The sequence below is a fragment of the Eptesicus fuscus genome, chromosome 5 (genome assembly GCF_027574615.1).
Source record: "Eptesicus fuscus isolate TK198812 chromosome 5, DD_ASM_mEF_20220401, whole genome shotgun sequence".
Classification (NCBI taxonomy): Eukaryota; Metazoa; Chordata; class Mammalia; order Chiroptera; family Vespertilionidae; genus Eptesicus; species Eptesicus fuscus.
The window spans coordinates 7,502,746-7,524,321 of NC_072477.1; the positions used below are offsets into that span (position 1 = coordinate 7,502,746).

At 44.7% G+C, this 21,576-nt stretch overlaps 1 protein-coding gene across 7 annotated transcripts in view; it reads left to right on the forward strand.

Annotated features, from left to right (window-relative positions):
• WDR20 (WD repeat domain 20) overlaps nt 1–21,576 on the forward strand; it is a 51,358-nt gene that overhangs the window by 17,935 nt on the left and 11,847 nt on the right. For 3 of the 7 annotated variants that reach the window (XM_028130008.2, XM_028130017.2, XM_008154756.3), the window contains exons 2-3: nt 17,652–17,834; nt 21,323–21,415. Coding sequence is in view for 6 of the 7 variants with exons in the window: in XM_028130017.2 (XP_027985818.1) it covers nt 17,652–17,834; nt 21,323–21,415 (276 nt within the window). In the remaining variant the exon portion in view is untranslated. Of the gene's footprint in view, nt 1–8,551; nt 8,712–16,834; nt 16,870–17,651; nt 17,835–21,322; nt 21,416–21,576 lie in introns of those variants that run through there. The other 4 variants (XM_028130021.2, XM_008154759.3, XM_028130024.2 and 1 more) reach the window with 3 other exon arrangements.

Here is a 21,576-nt window from a genome sequence, read left to right on the forward strand (position 1 = left end):
GTTTAATACATAATATAAAACTGAAGAAATGATTTTTCTCTCTCATTGAATGACTCATGTTTGAGGCCTCTTAGCTCCCTTGACTAATGCCTAGTAATACCAGTTCATAAAGAGAAGAGTTTAGTGAGGGCTTGAGTCTCAGGTGGCTGTGTTTCTCCTGTCTAGTGGACTCCCTGTGTGGGCCGTCATGTTGCAGAAAGAAAGCTTTTGGCTATAGTGATAGAGGGAGTTTTGGGATCACCTGCATCAGAATAAAGATGGTCTTTCACTGCTTTTGCTCTTTTTCCCCCATTTCCATGCCACTCAGTCTGGCCTTACCTATGGTCCCATTTCTGCTGCAATGCCATTTTTACCACGTGACTAACTTTCCAGGATTTGTAAGTCTCACTCTACTAAAACCATCAAACCCAAGCTGAGTGTAGTAAGCATGCTAGCCAACCAGTGGCCTCTTCAAAATCTCTCTGTCCCCATTTCTGTGATGAACAAGATGGCCAAGCTGAGACCTTGTTGCCCCTGCACACCTGTTTTGTGTGTCCGCGTGATTCGGGCTCTCAAGTGCCATCCCACATCCTCGCCTCTACTGTTGCCTAAATATTTGACTTCCTACATTTACGGAAACCATCGAGCGCCTCTTCTCTCTTCCTTTACAGCAGTGGTTGTTTTACGTGTGGCCCTGCAGCAGCAGCATCTGCTCAGCATTTGTGGAAATGCAGATTCTGGGGCCCACTCCTGACCTGCTGAATCAGAAACTCTGGGGTGGGGCGCAGCAGTGTGTTCCCCTTGCTGTCCAGATGATTCTGATGTGCTAACCTTTGAGAACCACTGGCTTAGCAGATCCAATCAAGGCTTTCCTCACAGGAAACTCCAAGTTAAAGCGTATTAGCTATTTAATTCGTAGATTATATTAATAGCTATTGACTAATTTGTATATCATCACAGCTACCATTTATTCAACACCTACTCTGTGTGGGCACTAACCTGGGGGGTGCTTTCACATGGCCGTCTCACCCTCACAAACCCTGTGCACACTGGGCAGTGGTGTTTCCCACTTCCTGAACAGCTGAGCGAGGGGAGGCTGTGAGGGATGAAGGGCTTGCCAGGGCTGCACAGCTGGCAGCGTCCTCTCTAGCATTCCACGCTGCCTTTCGTGTGGACCTTTGTTCCTAAGAGTGCATGTGAATATGTGACTGTCATGTGGTCGTAGAACAAATGGTTGTAATACCACATTTCCAGATTTCTCTCATCATAGTCTTAACCCTATCCACTGAGTAGCAACCTTTCAGCTTTTTTAGAAATAAAGAACAGGCTATTTTATTTTTTCTTCTTAATATTCATTTATTTACAGTATGTCAGAGAAGTGGGGGGTAAAGGAGGCTTTGATATCATAGTCCAGCCTCCACATTTTCACATAGCCATCATGTTCTATGTGCTACTCAGTGTATTTGTCTCAGAAATTAACTTGTATTTCCATCGAGATGTACATTGGTATACTAGACAGATCTGGCCTCTGAACTTATTTTTACAACTTAAGAAATTATACTATATTGAGTTTAGTAAAATCTTAAGTGGTTGGAAAAAGTCATTTTGCTGGCTTTGCCTGAGTCCAGCTGAGTGGTGAGAGTGAAGTGGACAGATCAGCCGATTGCAGCCTGCTTTGACCCTGGGGACAGGGTCATTTCTGACGAGGAGAGAGGGCTGTTGTTTAGGCTCCAGATGCTTCCTCTCTTTGACCTTACCCCCTTCTCACTCAGATGTCCCCCATATATTTATATTCACGGATTTTTTGACAGGCAACTAGATAGAAAAATATACTTTTTTTTTAAGTGCCTGTGAGGAATCAAATGTTTGTTTTCATGCTCACACACTGTACTTCTTGGTTTGAATGCATTTAACAAATGTAAATTGATCTTATTGACTTAACAATTATAATGTTTAATACATAGCACTTTGTGTTCAAATCACCTTACACATTTAACTCCTTAATCTTTAATCATTGTTTGTTAGAACTGTTTATTAATGTAGTACCCCTTATCTGTGGGGGTTATGTTCCAGGGCCCTCAGTGGATGCCTGAAATTGCACATAGTACCAACCCTACATATACTGTGCTTGTTCCTGTACATACACACGATACGTTCATTTATAAATTAGGCACAGTAAGAGATTAACCACAATAACTAATAATAAAACAGAACAATTATAACCAATATGCTGCAGTAAAACTTACGTAAATGTGGTGTAGTTATGCTGGACAAAGGGATGAATCATGTCCCAGGTGGGACGGCGCGGGATGGCGTGAGATTTCATCACACTACTCAGAACGGCACGCATTTTAAAACTTGTGAATTATTTATTTCTGGAAGTTCCCATGTGATATTTTTGGACTATGGTTGAATGTGGGTAACTGAAACTGCAAAAGCAAAACTACCAATAAAGGCGGGGGGGCTACTATATTCTTATTTTCCCATTTTGTGGAAACGGTAGTGAGGAAAGGCAAGAAATTCATCTAGGCTCACAGGGCTGGGAATGGCAAAAACTGAATGATTGGTGCTCCTAACCACACCTTAAAGTGTAATGTAGGTTTTCACCTGAAGTTTTCTCTAAAGTTTTACTTTTGAAATGGTACACTAGTCAGTGTTTTTGTTTTCCTGGATTAGGGTCTGCGTGGAGGATGGGATTGACATGTGAATTCACACAGAAATAATTCAGGTCCTTCAAAAATGTTTGCCAGGGACTCGGGCTGAAAGAGCTGTGGGAGTGGGCTTTAGCCTTAGTTGCTCAGGAATTTTGAATTATCAGGAAGCAAGCACCTCCCTTCTCCCTGCTGCTCTGCCTGCAACCTCAGTCTAGAGTAGCTGCCAGCAGCCGGAACACACCTGTGAACTTTGTGCCAACTCTATGAGTGTCCTTTGGTTTATGCTAAGCTTAATGAGCTTTGCAAGGTTTTCTGTACTTTTAATATAATTTCAAGTTCTGAGAACTGGTTGTTGTTGTTGTCTGATGTAGAAAGGAAAGGATAGAGGGCTTCGGGTTCAGCTACACTAGTGCTTTTCCTGAGTTCACTGGGTGTAGTGCACTTAATAGGGAGTAAGACAAGAGCTCCAAGTTTAGTTGCAACGTGAATTGATAGGCTGATTTGGGGCAATTGACTTCTTTGGTCTTAAATTGCAGCATCTTGAGAGCAAATGTGCCTGTTTTTTTTTTTTTTTTGTTGGTTTTTTTTGTGTGTGTGTTTTTTAAATTCCTCTCCAGCTCTGTTTGTCCTCTGATTCCATGAATGTAGACCATTGTATATAGAGATATATCACACAGTTGCTCACACTGGGAAATAGTTGCTTCCACTTCTGTCCACTTCTTTGTGAATAGCTTTATATTTAACTTTTTAAGTTAGTAGGTGCAAGTTTTTAATTATGTATGTTTTATTACATGAGATAATGAGTGATAAGTGCTTAGAGTGAAGCACTTGTTGCCAAGAGTTAACTTTCAGATTATGGTTGATTTCAGCCTTCACTGTGGAGCTTCTCATTCAGTGCCAAGCTGGTGGCCTGCTAACCTACATTTAAAATACAGTTTGTCCCAGCTGAGGCTATAAATATAATTCCATCCCTATTGAGCTCAATATTTTTATTTCAGGCCTCAAGATTTTAATGTTATATACTAAAATATTACTGAATGCAGAAAAACAAATTCTACCGTGTAACCCTTTTAGCTATTTTTTTCTGGACTGAGGATAATGTAAGATTAAGTTTTCCTATGATTTCTAGAAAAGCATGGGATTGATGATAAATTCTCAGTTCAATTCTTGTGAGAAAGATGTGGATTCAATTTTACTAGTAAACCTACATTAGAGGCAGATTGGGAGGCAAACTTGGAACGGATTGGATTTCTCATAGAAAAAGTAGCACATTAGGAGCACACGGTGGACGCTTCTCACTCTGGAGTACTATTTGAAGAGTGAAACAATAGAACCAGCCATGGTCTTATCTGTCTGTCCTTTCTAGTCTCATTGAGTGACATCACTGGTGCCACAGAAACGTTAATAACCAACTCCAGTGGTCCTAACTCATGTGAAACTTATGATGGAATAAAGCCTCACCATCCCACTCACCCATTTACTTGATGAAACAGTAAGCTCCTTTTATGGTGAATTTTGCTGTTCACAAGCCACATGTTTTCCTGTGACCCTGTGCTAGGCCATGGCATGCTTTAAAACTATTAGAATAATTTTGAAATAGTTTCAGTAGTGTTTTTGGACTATTTGTTTTTTTCTCCTTTTCTATTTAAAAATATTACACAAGTAATATGTGATTATTGAAATTCAGTTAGAAATTAAGGTAAGCACACATTGAGAATGGCTTAACAAACTTCCATATACCTGTCTCCTGACATTGCCATTTGTCTCATGCCCACTATTATCTCACCCTTACGGTGGAGCAAATCCCAAACATCATATATCTTCTGTATTTTTTCTATGTGCATGAACTAGTTTTGGAAAAAAACACTACATTTTCATATGTAAAAATTTTACATTTGAACAGTCTGTTTTTTGACAGATTCATAAATATTCTTTATAGTTGGTCTCTTGATTTATAAGGGTCTCTTTATTAACTTGTTTTGCTTTATTCTACAAGACATTGAAAATAACAATATACTGTTATTTTTAATAGTATGATTACAGCCCTGGCTGGTTTGGCTCGGTGGATAAGCGTCAGCCTGCGGACCGAAGGGTCCCAGGTTCGATTCTGGTCAAGGGCACATGCCTGGTTTGTGGGCTCGGTCCAATGTGTAGGAGGCAGCCAATCAATGATTCCCTCTCATCTTTGATGTTTCTGTCTCTTCCTCCCCCTTCCTCTCTGAAATAAATAAAAATATATATTTTAAAAAATAGTATTATTACAGTATGAATAGTTTTTCTTTGAGATTCTTTTTGTAGAATCCTGTTTTTATTGTTGCATTTTTCATTTAATGATATAGTAAATAATATGGTAAAATAAGTAAATAACCTTCATTTAAATGGCTACATGATATATTCACCCATTTCCTTCTTGAAACACATAGGATGTTAATACTGTTTTGTTATAAACAGATGAGTTGACTGTCTTTGTATGTGTGTTTGCTCATTAAAAGAGTTTAACATTGCCTGGCGGGCATGGCTCAGTGGTTGAGTGTCGACCCATGAATCAGGAGGTCATGGTTTGATTCCGGGTCAGGGCATGTGCCGGGTTGTGGGCTCAATCCCCAGTAGGGGGTGTGTAGGAGGCAGCCAATCAGTGATTCTCTCTCACCATTGATGTTTCTATCTCTCCCTCTCCCTCTCTGAAATCAATAAAAATATATTTTAAAAAAGTATTTAACATTTAAGATAGGAAAAAACAGGGATGTTTCTAAGTTTAAAGCTCTATTAATTTTTCACAAAGTAGAATCAACCGCAGATTAAGAAACAGCATTCCTGGCCACCCAGAGCCTCCCCTGCGGCTCCTTCCTCACACTCCTCAAGGGTGACCACTGTCCTCACTTCAAAGCATCGCAGACTAGTTTTCCTGATTTTCGAACTCTATATAAATAGCATTATTTAGTAAATGCTTCTCAAGATTGTGTTTGAGATCCTTCTGTGTTCTGTTCTCAGTGCCTTACCCCATGAGTAGTAGTCCCTCTATAGCCCACTGTGTATTTAGCCTGCTGTAGATGGACGTTTGTGTTGGGCCAGTTTTTAGCTATTACAACTAGTTCACACATGTGAGAAACATCTTCTAAAGCTAGGAGTTAGATTTATGTCTGAGGAAAGGAGGCTTTTGCTGAATGTTGCCACATTGTCCTGCATAAAGGCTGTGCCAGTTTACACTCCCATGGGAGTTAGGTGAGGCCTGCTCCTCCACATTCCTGTATGTGCCCGTCTTACTGGTCCACGTTTTGAAACTGGTGCTGTTGCGTTACTAGGGCTATACCAGTGCCTGATACATTTCAGGTGCCTAAAAGAGCTTTTTAAATCTCCTGGGGAAAACACAGAAATATTTAAGTGGCTCTTCCTGTGGCGGCCTATAAAGCAGTTATGCCCTGAAAAATGCTGAGAAGTTCCAGTGATGCTATAAGATTTAAGATGAAGGAGAAATCAAAGCTTTCATCCTACTAGTACTTGGGATGGGTCAGCTCTCTGTGACTCTCATTGATTTGAGGCTACTTTCTTCAGCTGAGGCCTGGCTGGACCAGACTATTTGAATTACGGAAGCCAAAGTCAATGTTTAGGTCACTGTTTTAGTGGCTGACCTCTCTTCATTGTATAAGACAAGTTTAATGTTCTCGCTGCCTCTCTTGCTTCCTGTTTGAAAATACAGCAATGTACAGGCTCCAAAATGCTGTCTTTGATGTAAAATTACTGGTACACATTGGTGTCATTTTTTGAAACTTTGCACGTTACAGATTTAAGTAGTTCGTTGTCCCAACTGAAATTGGGTGCTTGGAAAAAAGGTAGACACAGCTTGCTCTGGTTAAAAGCACAGTCCTAGGCTCAGTGAAGCCTCGGGCAGATCACCACCTCTCCCTGGGCCTCAGTTTCTCTGTAGGATGAGGGAATGGGGCCAGGAAATGGCAGTGCCTCTACACAGTTAGGGCCGCTCTCGCTTCAAATGGGAGCTCCTCTGCCGAGGAGCTTATATTACTGAGCAACTTGAGTCAGAAAAATTTAAACTGGGCTATGTGCTGTGTCAAACACTGTAAGCGCGTGAGCCGTCTAAATGTAGGAACACAAGAGTATAGTCCTTAGGCAGCATCTGGGCACTGCTCCCTGCCTGGAGTGGCCTTAGTTGCCCAGTGCTGTCACACCACTTTTAGAAAGTTGTAGAATTCCCCACCCCACCCCTTTCATGGGAACTTTTAAAAATTACTCTCTAAGAATATCAGATGAGTGTCTTTTGCAGAAATGAAAGTATCTTGCCTTTTCTTCCATTTGAAATGTTTTAGTTCCTGTAAGAATAGGAATGCATATTTTTATGCATCTTTAATAGGGTTTAATAAAAAATAGGTTATTTGAATATATTAGCATTTTAATGAGATGAGATCTGGTTTTAGGACATGTGCAAATTGAATTTATCTGGCGTTTATTCATAGTTTTTCTTTAATGAAGAAATCAGTGTTTCATTCGCCTGGACGAATGAAGCACCACGACAGCCTGGTGGCCTTTCGCCTTGATAGGCTCTCCCTGGAAGTGGAGTGCAACATATGACAATGAAGAGGGCGAAGGTGCTGCAGCTCAGCAGCTGTTTCAGTTCATTTTTAAAAAACGACGCGGAGGGAAGAGGAGTAGATTTTGCATAGCTAACAGTTTTAAGTGACAGGCTGCCTTGGGAAAAAATCATGCATGATAACAACAGAAGCCTGTTATTTTAGCAGACATTTGAGTGACAGTGCTGGGGGGGGGGCGGGGCCGGGGGGGAGGAGAGGGTGCTTCCTCCGGCACCACCTGCCCCCCGCAGGTCTGCAGGGAGCTTTCTGTGTGAACAGCAGGCAGCTGCACAGATGGCTGCTCTGAAGACCTCACCGAACGCATTTTGCCTGTTTTGTACCCATGCACCTCTTCCCCTTGTGGGATGGTGGCAGGAAGATGGCCCCGGCACGTCCCATCTCGTCATCTGCCTGGGTTCTGAGGTGGTCTCACTTTGCCCTTCTCTCTTCCTCGTGGAGTCCCCTGTCCCTCTCCTCATGGCCTGGAATATGAGTGGCAGGTGCTCCTTCCAGGCTTCGAGCCTTCAGAGCATGCTAGTAAGGGATGTGGGACGGCAGTCATCAGTGAGGGTGGGCGTGGTGTTTCAGAGGAGGAAAGCAGAGAGGGAAGCTGCTGCCCTGTTTGGGAAAATTATGTTGGAAGGAAAACATGCCTTACACCGGGGTTCTGCTGTTGTCTACAGGAAATTTAGGGCAGAAAGAAATACTTGTTTCTCCTATTTCTATTTCTTTGTAGGTATTAATGGAATGAGGAGAATTTTCAAAGCCTCTATGATAAGCAAAAAATCCTTATGCTTTCAGGAGACGTATAAGTTTAGAAGGGGAGCTAACTTTTCTCAAGTGGCAGGCATCATACTTGGGACTTTTGTATTTTACTCCATTTTCACAAAAACAGCCCTTTGAGGTAAATGCATTGTGAAGGTAGGGCTGGACTCTGGGCCACATGGAGCAGGGCTGGAATATTTGGTTCCCACCTCATCAGGCATGGGGACATGGAGTCACACGGTGATGGAATCGGAGGAGGCAACAGCAGCGTGGTGCAGTTGGAGGAGCCAGGGGCAGAGTGCAGGCCAGGGACTCCAGCAGAGCTTCCTCACAGCTGATCCTGTCCCTGTCCCCATCTGTAAGATAGGCCTGGCAGGGGAACTTAGGGCCCAGTTTGTGACAGCACCAGAGGAGCTGACTTCCCTCTGTCTGCAAAGGGCACCCACAAAGGTATTTGTTGTTGGGTAGGATTTTGGTCAGCAGGAGGATCCTATGTTTGCTTTTATACCTGTCTGGCTGCTTGTCTCTTCTGGATTCTAACACTTTACTTTTCTTTCCCTCCATTTTCAGAATTGCTTCATTTCTACAGTAGATATTTAATGAGACCTATGTGCCAGGTTAAGACATAAGTTCCTGCCCTTTCAAACATGGAAACTGTACAATTGACTGACATTGTTCTCTACTGGGATTAGGGATCCCACACTCAACTGACTTCTTAACACCCCTGATCTGAGAACCTTTTAAAAAAAATAAAGGTTGGACTCTTTAAATATCATTTGTGCCAGTTTTGCAGGGTTTTGCGATGTAACTGTTGAACTGAAGATGCAGAAGGATGGGTTGTGCATATGGGTATCTCACAGATTAGACTGGGTTTTTTTTTGTTGTTAACCTCACCCGAGGATATTTTTCCATTGATTTTAGATAGAGTGGAAGGGAGAAAGGGAGGAAGGGAGGGCGAGAGAGAGAGAAAAAAAAATAAAAGAGAGAGAGCTGTGTGAGAGAGACACATCACTTGGTTGCCTCGCACACGCATTTTGACCAGAGCTGGGGATCTTACCTGCAACCCAGGTATGTGCCCTTGACCAGGAATTGACCCTGAGACCCTTCAGTGCACAATCTAATACTCTAACCACTGAGAAACACCAGCCAGGGCTAGACTGGTTTTGTTTCTTCTAAAAGGGCAGGTGGGTTGGACACCAGAGCCTGTACCATGCCTTACAGCTGATTGCTACCTGAGTGTTAAATTCTTGACCTGAGTGTGAAGTGTGGGCAGTTCGGTATTTGAAAATCGCTGTTGGTATTTTTGTTATGAGAGCCAGGTTATTTTCCACTATGTTGAAGATAACTTCTCTTAAATAGTGCATTGAGCCTTGTTCACAGAGTAAACAGATATCTCAGCTCTGAGTAGTCAGAGCCTCATTTCATTCAGTCTGTGATTTGGAAGGTGCTGGCGTTTTCCCAGCCCCTCTCCCCCCACCCATGACCAGTTAAATGTGCATGGTCCAGCCCAGATTGTGGACTCATCCCTCGCAGGCACTAGGAAGCCCGGTCTCCCCAAGAAAGGCTGTGGAGCAGCCCTGGTGATGTGGCTGCTTTTGGATCCTGAGTCTTAGGTAGGACTCCACAGGTCTCCTCCTTCCTGAGGAGGGGAGCCCTCATGGCCCTGGGGAGTGATCCCTTGTTTCCTCTAGGCCCCAGTCCTGGTCGCCTGGGATGAGGGCAGAGTGACAGTGGAAAGCACGACCTCGGCCTCCTGGGTTTCAGATGGCACATTGGAGCTTCGATGCAGTGGGGTTGCTCCAGCTATTTTTGACTTATCCATTCAGGCTGTCAGTGACTCAGCAGGCTCCTGACTTTGTCATTGTTTTAAAAGGAGCTGGACTTTCACAGTACATGGAACACAGTTAGCATGCTGCGGCTAATGAATGTGGCACATAGTGATCAGCACTCCCGAAGGTGAAGAATGCCTCCGGAGGTGAGATCAGGGGGAAGTGACACTGGTGCTGCTTAAGCCGAAGCGTGTGGATGTCAGGGTGGGGTAGGTGCTCTAAGTGAGAGGAGGATGTGAGGAAAGGCCAGAAGGTGTCAGAGCACAGGCAGCCCCTGGGGGTGAAGCGTGTGGAGGGGCCCACTTTAGGAAGGCCTGTAGATAACAAGCGGGGGAGCTGGCCGATGTTATGTCATGCGTGGCAGGGCCCCGGAGGATTTGAGTGGGAGAGTGACCTAAGGCTTCATGAAGATTAACCTGACAAAATGTGTGGGCAGTGAGGTGTTTGGCTGAATTGGTTGTGGGCAGAAATGGGTGGAAGGAGCCTGGGGCTCAGCCAAGGAGGCCGACCTAGGTTGGGTGGGGTCTGGGGAAGACTGCCCGGTGAGGCTCTGCAGCCATCATTTGGTAGGGGTGCCGTACAGGGGGCCCGACTGAGGCAACAGGCGTTTATGCTTGGGAGCGGGGCTTAGGAGGAAAGAGAGAGGTGTCTCGTGTAGACTGGGTGAGCTTCTGGTCTGGGTTGAGTATTTGGCAGCTGTTAGATATGCCAGTAAAAGGACTTGTTTCTGGCAAGTTTTGTGCGACTGGTTCTCTCTGAGGTGATTCTCAGATGAGGAAGGAGAATGTGAAATTTTGGGAAAATAAAGCCTGTTTTTATTACCTACGTTGCCCCCATAATCATAATCTGATGTGTACTTTTCAAAAGAGGTCTTTCTGAGATACTTTCCATATCACATCAGATGCTTCTGGGTCCTCAGGTAGGTCCCCACGCAGAGGGCTCAGCACAGGCCCTCTCTGTGTTCCTGTTGGCTCCGCAGCTGGCCGGCAGCCGAGGCGGGGTAAGGGCTGAAGGGGTGAGCTGGAACAGGAGGGTGTCTTTTGCAGACCTTTATGGTGCTGGGAAGATAGATGCCCGGTAGTATGGTGCTAAACCAACCAAGCTGACTCTGTATTGCAACAATATCTGTTATAAAATGAATTCCAGGGATTTTAAGGAATAAAAGTCCAAAAAAAAAAAAAAGTCCAAGGAGCTGGACCATATGGTTTAGTGATTGAGTGTCGACCTATGAACCAGGAGGTTGCAGTTCGATACCCAGTCAGGGCACATGCCCAGGTTGCTGGGAAGGGGTGTGCAGGAGACAGCTAATCAATGATTCTTTCTCATCATTGATGTTGCTATCTCTTTTTCCCTCTCCCTTCCTCTCTGAAATCAATAAAAGCATATTAAAAAAATAATAAACCTCCAAGGAAAAGAAAAGCAAGACTTTTTTTTATTGTTGTTGTAATTAATCCTTACTGGAGGATATTTTTCCATTGATTTTTAGAGAAAGTGGAATGGAGGGGACAGATAGAAACATCAGTGTGTGCGAGAGACACATCACATTGCCTCCTGAACGGGCCCTGACTAGGGCCAGGGATAGAGCCTGCAACTGATGTACGTGCCCTTGTCTGGAATCGAACCTGGGACCCTTTAGTCTGCAGGCCAACATTCTATCCACTGAGCCAAACCGGCTAGGGTGAGAAACATGACATTTTAAAGTTTGTACTTATTGATCAAGGATTTTGATAGCTCTGTAGTAAGAGTTTTAAACCATCATTTAAAAATTTTCTGTGAGTTGTGAATATGATACTAACAAATTATTTGTAATTATTAAGTCCTTATGCAGAAACTAATGAGTATAATGATAAAATTTAATCTTACTGTTGAAAAAATTAAAAACAATTGCAGTTTCATTCATTAACAGATATTGAGCGTTTACAACATACTGGATATGGATACTCTACTGGGACTAAATAAGCAAATGTGATCTAATTCTTAAAATTGTTAAAACATTTTAATAAATTGGTTTTGGTAAAATCCATACTTACGAATTCTGATAGTTGGCAATAATTAGGATGCAGAAGCATTACAAAAATTCCAAAGTGTGTGAAACCCATCTGTGCAGAATCCACCAGAAAGCTGAAAAAACAAAAGCTAAGTTTGTGGAACGATACAATGATAACTGTTTAATAAAGTTCTGCTCCTTACAGGAGTTTGTATTGTAATTTTTATCGTAATTATAGTATAATTGATGATAATAGACATATAACAATACTGTAACCACATAAGTGATCACATACTAAATTTTGTGGAACAAATTAAGTACTTGGGAATTGAGGTAAGGAGCCAGCACAAAGAACGGTGGTTGGCAAAGTGCTTGCTGGAGGTGGTGGGACTTGAACCAGATAGATAAGATTAGTGGAAACAGGGGTGAAGGAGACTGTCCCAACCGAGAGGGCTGCCTGCCTGCACCAAACTCAGGCCATGTGGTGTGGGGGGCAGGTGGAGGGTGCAGCAAGACCCCTGCACTGCTCCTCAGGTTCCTCAGCTATAAAATATGGGTGGTATCACTGCCGGTTGGAAGGATGCTGTGAGATTAAATGATATGGTGAGTGCAGAGTTCCTGGTGCATAGAAAGTGGCCCATAGATGGAAGGTTGTGTTGCTGTTAGAGAGGAAGGAGGGCAGGACTGCTAGGTATGGCATCTTACTCTGATGTGATGGGAATTAGGAAGCCATTTGACCCTAAGTAGGATGTGACCAGGATGAGTTAATAATGGTAGTTATCATTTGAGTGATTATCTGGTGGCCTCATCACCACCCTGCAGGGATGCTGGGGGACGGGGAGGTGGGGGGGGGGCGGGGGGGGGAGGGGCAGGCAGGTTGTGCTCTGAGGCTCAGGGGGAGGAAAGAGCACCTTGCACTAGGTCACCTTGCTACCAAGAGGGAAGACAAGGCTTTAGGCCAGGCCTGCCTGGTTCCAGAGTCTGGGCTCTATCCTTCCGGACTGCCTCCACCTGGGAAGTCACCATGGGCTGCTGGCCCCGTGTGAAAGAGCAGTGGCTGGCTCAGGTAGTTATTACTATTACTATTACTAAAAAGGTATGTGAGCCCTGGCTGGTTTGGCTCAGTGGCTAGAGCATCAGCCTGCGGACTGAAGGGTCCCGGGTTCGATTCCAGTCAAGGGCACATGCCCAGGTTGCGGGCTCGATCCCCAGTGGGGTGTGTGCGGGAGGCAGCCGATCATTATTCTCTCTCATTATTGATGTCTGTCTGTCTGTCTGTCTGTCTCTCTCTCTCTCTCTGCCTTCCTCTCTGAGATCAATAAAAATATATTAAAAAAAAAAAGGTATGTGAGTTCAAAGTACAGGTGGGCACATCTCCAGCCCCGAAAATGGAGGAGGAAGAGGAAATAGGACAGCAACACATCAGTGGAAAAAGAGACAGAGCCTAGGACCAGAGGTGCCAGAGACCATTGTGCTGGGGTTGGGCTCCAGAAAACTCAGGCACCAGTGTAGAGCCTGTGGGAGTCTTAGAAGTATAATTTCTTTAGGTACACACCCAGCCGTTACTCGGGCTTCACAGGAATTCCTGCTGCAGGTGCATTCTGCCTGGCCAGACTCCTGCTGTGCAGTACGTCAGTGAGTGCCATTGGACTTGGGCGGGGAGGAGTCACCTCACAGAAGAGGTATCCTGAGGGCTCCTTTGGTCTGGGTCTACTTCTTTGTTTGTTTGTTTGTTAAATATATCACCCAAGAATATATTTTTTTCCCATTACTTTTTAGAGAGAGTGGAAGGGTGGGGAAGAGACAGAGAGAAACATAAATGTGAGAGAGACACGTGACCAGCTGCTTCCCACACGTGCCCCACCCGGACCAGAGATTGAGCCTGCAACCTAGGTACGTGCTCTTGACTTGAATTGAACCTGTGACCCTTCAGTTTGTGGCCGACGCTCCAACCACTGAGCCAAATCGGTCAGGGCTGAGTCTACTTTTGTGTCTTCTAGGACAGCGGTCGCCAACCTTTTGGACCTCACAGACCACCAGTGGTCCACGGACCACCAGTTGGCGATCGCTGCTCCAAAGGTTTCCTTAAACCAGAGGTCGCCAACCTTTCCGATCTCACGGACTACTGGTGGTCCGCAGATCACTGGTTGGCGACCGCTGTCCTAGGACACTGCTTCTCTCACCAGTGTTGAAGGACCAATTTTTAAAATTTCCAGTCTATTTGGACAGATTAAAAATTTTTGTAAAATGAAAAAGGGATTGCCCAGCCAGTGTTTCTCAATGGTTAAGCATCAACCTATGAACCAGGAAGTCAAGGTTTGATTCCTGGTCAGGGCATATGCCCGGGTTGTGGGCTCGATCCCCAGTGTGTGGCATGCAGGAGGCAGCTGATCAATGATTCTCTGTCATCATGGATGTTTATATCTTTCTCCTCTCTCCCTTCTTCTCTGAAATAAATAAAAATATAAAAAATAAAAAATAAGATAAAAAAGGGATTGATACTAAGAAAAGAAACTAATTGAAAAAGATACACAGAATGCACACTCTAATTTTTTATTATTAGATTCAACAGATACAAAATTACTCTGTCAAACTGCTGTAAAAGTTTCTAAAGCTTATTCGCAATTTCTGAATTTAATTTTGATTGCAAACTGTTAAACTATGCATAGACTGATTCATTTTAAAAGCAGTGATCTAGGAAGAGTTTGTTAAGCAAATTAGTAAACAGGATGTTTTTGGAATATTCACATGACTTAAGAGTAAAAAAAGCCTTTCAGTTGACATTTAAAATACTTGAGGTGTTTGTTCACAGATGATCTAATTACAGTGACATCTTTTCAGTGAGTTACATTAAGGATAGGGATGTAGAATAAATATGGGGTGGGCAAAAGTAGGTTTACATTGTATGGAAAATGATACATAATCCTGTATAATAAAACCCTAATATGCAAATTGACCAAACGGTGGAACGACCAGTCGCTATGATGCACACTGACCACCAGGGGGCAGACGCTCAACACAGGAGCTACCCCCTGATGGTCAGTGCGCTCCCACAGGGGGAGTGCTGCTCAGCCAGAAGTCAGGCTCATGGCTGGCAAGCGCAGCTGCAGTCACGAGACCGGGCTGAGGGATCCTGCCCCCCGCCACCGTGAGTGCACGAATTTCGTGCACCAGGCCTCTAGTCTACACTAATAAAAGAGAAACATGCAAATTGACCATACCTCCGCTACGCCCGCAAGCCACGCCAGCCAGCCAATCAGGAGCAAGTATGCAAATTAACCCAACCAAGATGGCTGCGGCCATGGAGCGAGCAGGAGGCTTGGGTTGCCCACAGCGATGGAGGAAGCCAAGCTTCCTGGCCGGCCCTGGCCTCTGCTGAAGGCTACAAAGTTTCAATTATAGAAAATAAATAAATCCCTCCAAAAATGGCGGTGGCCATGGAGCTGGAGAGAGCAGGAGGTTTGAGTTGCCCCCGGTGATGGAGGAAGCCAAGCTCCCTGGCCAGCCCTGGCCTCCGCTCAAGGCTACAAAGTTTCAATTATAGAAGATAAATAAATCCCAAATACCAGGGCCTCCGCTTGGGTTGCCGGGGGGCGTGGCCAGCCTGAAAACCACCACAGGCCCCTTGCCCAGGCCGCCCCACACTCCAAGGGAACCTCCACCCTGATCCGGGACACCCTTCAGGGCAAACCAGTTGGCCCCCACCCGTGCACCAGGCCTCTATCCTATCTAATAATATAATAAAAGAGTAATATGCAAATTGACTGTCACTCCAACACACAAGATGGCTGCCCCCATGTGGACACAAAATGGCCAGCAGCGGAGGGCAGTTGGGAGGGATCAGGCCTGCAAGGGAGGGCAGTTGGGGGCAATCAAGCCTGCAGGGGAGGGCAGTTAGGGGTGACTAGGCCAGCAGAGGAGGGAAGTTGGGGGCAATCAGGCTGGCAGGGGAGTGGTTAGGGGGTGATCAGGCTGGCAGGCAGAAGCAGTTAGGGGCAATCAGGAAGGCAGGCAGGCGAGCAGTTGGAAGCCAGCAGTCCTAGATTGTGAGAGGGATCCCAGATTGGAGAGGGTGCAGGCTGGGCTGAGGGATACCCCCCCATGCACGAATTTTGTGACTGGGCCTCTAGTTAATAAATAATAGGCTAAAATTTTGTGTACTCACAACTGTAAACCTACTTTTGCCAATCCCTGTGAACCAAAGAACTGAAGCTAGTGTGATTATAAGGGATCCATAGGTTTAAACTAGTTGCAATACTTGTAAAAATAGGTGCTTTTACTTTCTCTGTTGTTTCTGAGAGCCATGTACATTCTTTTGCTCATTTCATTTGTTAGTATGTTTACTAATTTTTGGCTTGCCTTTGAATTGATTTTTATATTTTAGTGTATAATGTTAGATATATTCTTTTAGGGGAGAGGCTCCCTAAGCAAACATTTATTTACAAATTTTCATAGTTATATATGCTGACATATATAAGAATTTAATTTGTTCACATTTTGAATTTGAGTTTTGTCTCTAGCTACCTGAGCTCGCAGAGTACTCTTACCACTCAGGGCTAGGCTTCCAAATGCTCAGGCTTTGAGTTTGCTCAAAGATGCCTGTGATTTTGAGGTCCTCTCTGATTCTCAGTATTTAATTTGTTATCTGAAAAGTCAAACTCGAGAATGCTCGGTAGAGTGCACAGGCCTCTTTGAAAAGAGAATATCTTCAGAAGCTGCACAGGGCAGGGGTGCTTGGTAGAGAGCTGTGTGCCCCAGAGCAATGCACAGGCCCCGGTGGCATTAAAGGACGCAGTCAGCAGCGTAGTTGTCTCCACCTGTGCTTTTCGAACAAGAGTGGGAGGGGTGGGTTTCCTCTGTGTCAGCCAGAACAGCCCAGCGCATTGGGTTGCACAGGACGTTGCTCACGAAGAAGAGAACCTGCCTTAAAGGAGGGAGGCACATTGGAAAGTCACGTTTAGCCCAAGTCAGAGTCATTTGCCTTTACCTTTAGGGTGTGTGACTGTGTTTTCTCCCTGTCTCCTTTATGGTCAACAGACCTGAGTTCCAAATCCAGTCCTGCCACGTACTAGGTAGGTATGGTGACCTTGGCTGAGTTATTTAACTTCCCAAAACTTGTTTTCTCATTTGTAAAGTGGGGGAATCTTGTCTACTTAGAAGGGTTATTATTAGGATGAAAGATGATGCATGTACTGCACTTGAGTGAGTATGGGCTCCATGGGTGAAAGGTACTTGAGAGTGAAGGTGGGGGAAGGATGGGACCTAGTAAGGAATGCCTGCTTACAGCAGTGGTTCTCAAACCGGAGTGGAGCGGCGGCGGGATCACCCAGAGCCTTTAAATGCAGTTCTGGGCTCACCCTAATGTCTGATCATTAGATCTGGGTGGGCTGAGAACTGGCATTTTGAGTGTTCAGGTGCTGCCACTGCCCTGCTGGTCTGGGGACCGCTCTGTGAGAATATGGGGCTGCAGGTGACTCACCCATGAGCATGGAGGGGCTGTAGATACATCTCAAAGCTGAGCTTTCATGTGGTTAGAAAATGCTTGAATGCATTTTGCAAATACTGAATTTAGTATCTCAAGGATTTTTCCTGAAGTCCAGGAGTCTTAGTTAAATATATTTGAAGAAGAATAAGTTGTGAAAGTAACAGTTATAAGCATTTTATGGGTAGTCTAACAATGTCAAATTGGCTAAGGTATGTGAAAGTGCTTTGATAAAATGCTAAAATCTGAAAAAGTATTTTAAATACCTTTGTTTTTAAGATTGAACATCACAGTGGAGTATAAAATAGTATAACTTAGATTTCTCATCTCAATGTGCTGTTTACCGTATGTATTTTTCTCTTTCTCCTCCAGGCTGCTGACTTGAGTAAACCAATAGATAAAAGGATATACAAAGGAACACAGCCTACTTGTCATGACTTCAACCACCTAACAGCCACAGCAGAAAGTGTCTCTCTCCTAGTGGGCTTTTCTGCAGGCCAAGTCCAGCTTATAGACCCAATCAAAAAAGAAACTAGCAAACTATTTAATGAGGAAGTAAGTAGTACCCTGTCTTAGCTGTTAAGAATCCCTTTAAGAATGTGTATGTCCTTACCAAGGGGAGTGGGCCTTATTTTACACTTTTGAGCTAAGCCCATTTCTCTCTCTCTCAGTCCTACCTAGTCTCACCCAAGTTTAAATGTGGTGAATGAATTGTTGACTTTTGCCTGTTCTTCCCTGGGGTAACGGTTTTGTGTGTGTGTTTTTGTGGAGCATGCTCAGGTGTCTATAGCAGGTGTTTTAAAACTCCATTAAAATGGAGATAGGGGTAAGACTGTGACTTAATTTTTATAATTTAAATAAGAAAATAGAATTCCAGACCTTGTTCGCATCACCAGGAATTTTCGTGCAGACCAAGGAACTTGATGACATTTAGCTAGGCAGCTTACATGGTACTTAAAGCTTTTGTATGTATGTGTGACAGGCCTTTGGCTAAGGAGCAGTTCTCTTGCTCTTGAAAATATTTGCTGTTAAGTCACCTTTGACACAGTTAGAAATCCTGGCACTTAAAATTGGATCACACGACAGAGCTTTTGCCAGTGTTGTAGTATGTACTGGGGTTTCTAGTATCTTCAGTTTCATTCTGGAAGAAGTCGAGATATCTGAGCTGTCTGTTCAGGAACACATCAAGACTGTGAAATCTGGCAGGTAGAAGTTGCCAAATAGGTTATGTTTGTGAAAACTGTTGGAGTGGCTTTTTGGCCCCAAGAATTGCAATGTTCTCCCTCCTGTATTTCCTGTGACTCTCCTAGCCCGTGGGAAAGATAGCATAGGTTGGCCAACTTACAAGTCCTGGGTTCTTCTCTGTGTGTGACCTCAGTGCTGATCTGACAGGGTCAGGTTGAGTGGGATCCCTCTTCTCAGGAAGGACATGTGGTCTCCCACTGACACATGATTTTAAAAAATATGTATTTTTAGTGATTTGAGAGAGAGAGGGAAGGAGAGGGATAGAAATACAGAAACATCGATGAGAGAGAAATATTGATTGGCTGCCCACAACCCGGGCATGTGCCCTGACCTGACTGGGAATTGAACCAGTGACCTTTTGGTGCATGGGTCAATGCTCAACCACTGAGCCACACTGGCCAGGCACTGATGCATGATTTTAACGCCATTAATTTGGAACAGAAGCACATTATAGATTCTGATTTTTAAGAAATAATTTTGTTTGGGTGAGAATTTTCAACTTAACACATTGCAGTTAAAATTCTGATTCTTTTGCAGTCGTTATGGTACAAGTGGCTCCTGGGTGGCTTTGCCAGTGGACTTGGTGAACTCTTTTGAACCATGTCATCTCTCTAGTTTCAGCTGGGTTGACTGGAAACAAAACTTGCCATCTGGATTGACAAACTAGAGGAAAAGTATTTAAGTCCATTTTCCGTGAACAAAACTTAAGCAGAAAATCATTCTATTTACCTAGATATTTTACTAATATCATCTGAGGAAGTGATTTCTAAGTTAGTTGATGATACTTAACTTTTTTGGTGGGGGAGAGTAGACACAAAACCATCCTTCTCTGCACTGTCAGTAGAAATTGTGAGGATTTGTTTGCGTGGAGGTAGGAGCGTGTTACTGAGGGGGAAGGGATTGGGACCATGTAAAGCGCTGTGGTAAACAAGGTCAGGAGGCTGCTCTGGCCGAGGATGGCACGGAGTGCCACTTAGAGGACAAGGGTTTGTGTGTCATCACTGGGAGGGTGGAGCCAGAGACCGTGGGTCCCTGGAGTCGCAGGGCCCTGAGAGCACGCAGACATCAGCCAGGCTTGCCCCTCACTCTGGACACCTGGAAGTTGCAGGTTAGAAAGCACCTTCTTGCTCTTAGTGATCTAAGCATGAGTTACCTCATACTCTTTTTTTTTTCTTCTAAATTTATCTTTATTGTTGAAAGTATTACAGATGTCCCCTTTGTTCTTTTTTTTTTTTTATTATTTCAGAGAGGAAACCAGAGGGAGAGAGAGAAACATCAGTGATGAAAAAAAATCATTGATCAGCTGCCGCCTGCACACACACACACACACACACACACACACACACACACACACCTGACCGGCAGCGGAGGGCAGTTAGGGGCAACCAGGCCGGCAGGAGGGGCAGTTATGGGCAATCAGTCCGGCACGCAGAGGCAGTGAGGGACGATCAGGCTGGCGGGGGTGGCAGTTAGAGGCGACCAGGCAGGCAGGTAGGTGAGCGCTTAGGAGCCAGCGGTTCAGGATTGTGAGAGGGATGCCCGACTGCCGGTTTAGGCCCAGCAGTCGGATATCCCCCAAGGGGTCCCGGATTGGAGAAGGTGCAGGCTGGGCTGAGGGGACCCCTTCCCTCCTCCCCCCCCGCCCCGTGCCCAAATTTTGTGCACTGGGCCTCTAGTTTCATATAATAGTGGTTTGGTGGTGATGAACTCCTTTAGCTTTTTCTTGTCTGTGAAGCTTTTTATCTGACCTTCAATTCTAAATGATAGCTTTGCTGGGTAATCTTGGTTGTAGGTTCTTGCTATTCATCACTTTGAATATTTCTTGCCACTCCCTTCTGGCCTACATCGTTTCTCCTCATACTCTTTTTACATTTTGTTTGAAAAATGACTATTCAAAGGCATGGACTATGTGTGGTTAATGCCAACTTGGCACTTCAGCTCGAGGCTGAACTTGATTGTCCTTCACAGTGAGGAAGTTCTCTGGCTGTGCGGATGATATTTTCATCAGGTTTTGGTCGGGCTGTCTAAGAGCAAGGGTCGTCAGAGGTGTGTGTCTCAGAGAGCCCAGGTGTGGGCTGGCGCAGTCGTCACACTTTGCAGGGGGATGAGAGTCAGAGGGTTTAGAGCGTTTTAGATGGTCCTTCTGTCCAGGAGCATGGGCAGTTGTCCCAATGTTTCAGATAAGGAACTTGTCAAAGGGAAGGTAAGTGAATTGTCCAGGTCAGGTCTATCTTGGTGATAGGGCTAGAACTAGAACTTAATTCCACAAGCTCGTATGGTCATGGACAGTAAGCCCCACCATATATGGTTGCAGGATGGGTGGGCCCTTGTCCTCCCAGGAGCGCTCAGTTTAGTAAGATGGGCAGACAGTGTACTGCGCCATGTGTTATCCCAGTGTTAGGAACACAGTACCAGTGATATGTGTAAACTCTGTTCTTCAGTGTGTATCAAATATCATAAAATAAAAACAAAAGTTAGCTCGGTGGAAGAGGGCCAAGGAGGCTTCCAGATGTGACATTTGATATCTGGGTCTTGACAGATGCAGAGGAGGTGAGAAAGGCCTTCAGAGCTGGAGCAAACAACTTGGCGTATGGAGGAACAGTGCCGAGCCCAGTGTGGCCAGGTCCCAGCGTGTGGGCCTCAGGGTGGCAGGAGTCCGAGCCCGTCAGATAAACTGCAGGCAGACTGAAAAAGCCCTTTTGTGACATGCTAACCAATCTGGATATGACACTGGAGGCTGTGGGGGAAGCTTTGGGCTTTTACTCAAGGGAGTGACAGGATCAAATGTGTTTTTTTAGAGCTCTTGTCAGCACTTGTGGAAGGTGGATTGGAATGAAGAAAGAGAGAATGAAGGTAGCAAGACCAGTGAGGAGGCTCTAGTAACTGTCCAGGTGAGAGCTGAGGGCTTGAACTAGAGTTGTGGACATTTTTTCATTCATTCGACAGACCTTGATTACTACTATGTGGCTGGCACTGGGCCTACATTGGCAGGTCTCGGTCTCTCTCTCTCTCTCTCTCTCTCTCTCTCTCTCTCTCTCTCTCTCTCTCACAC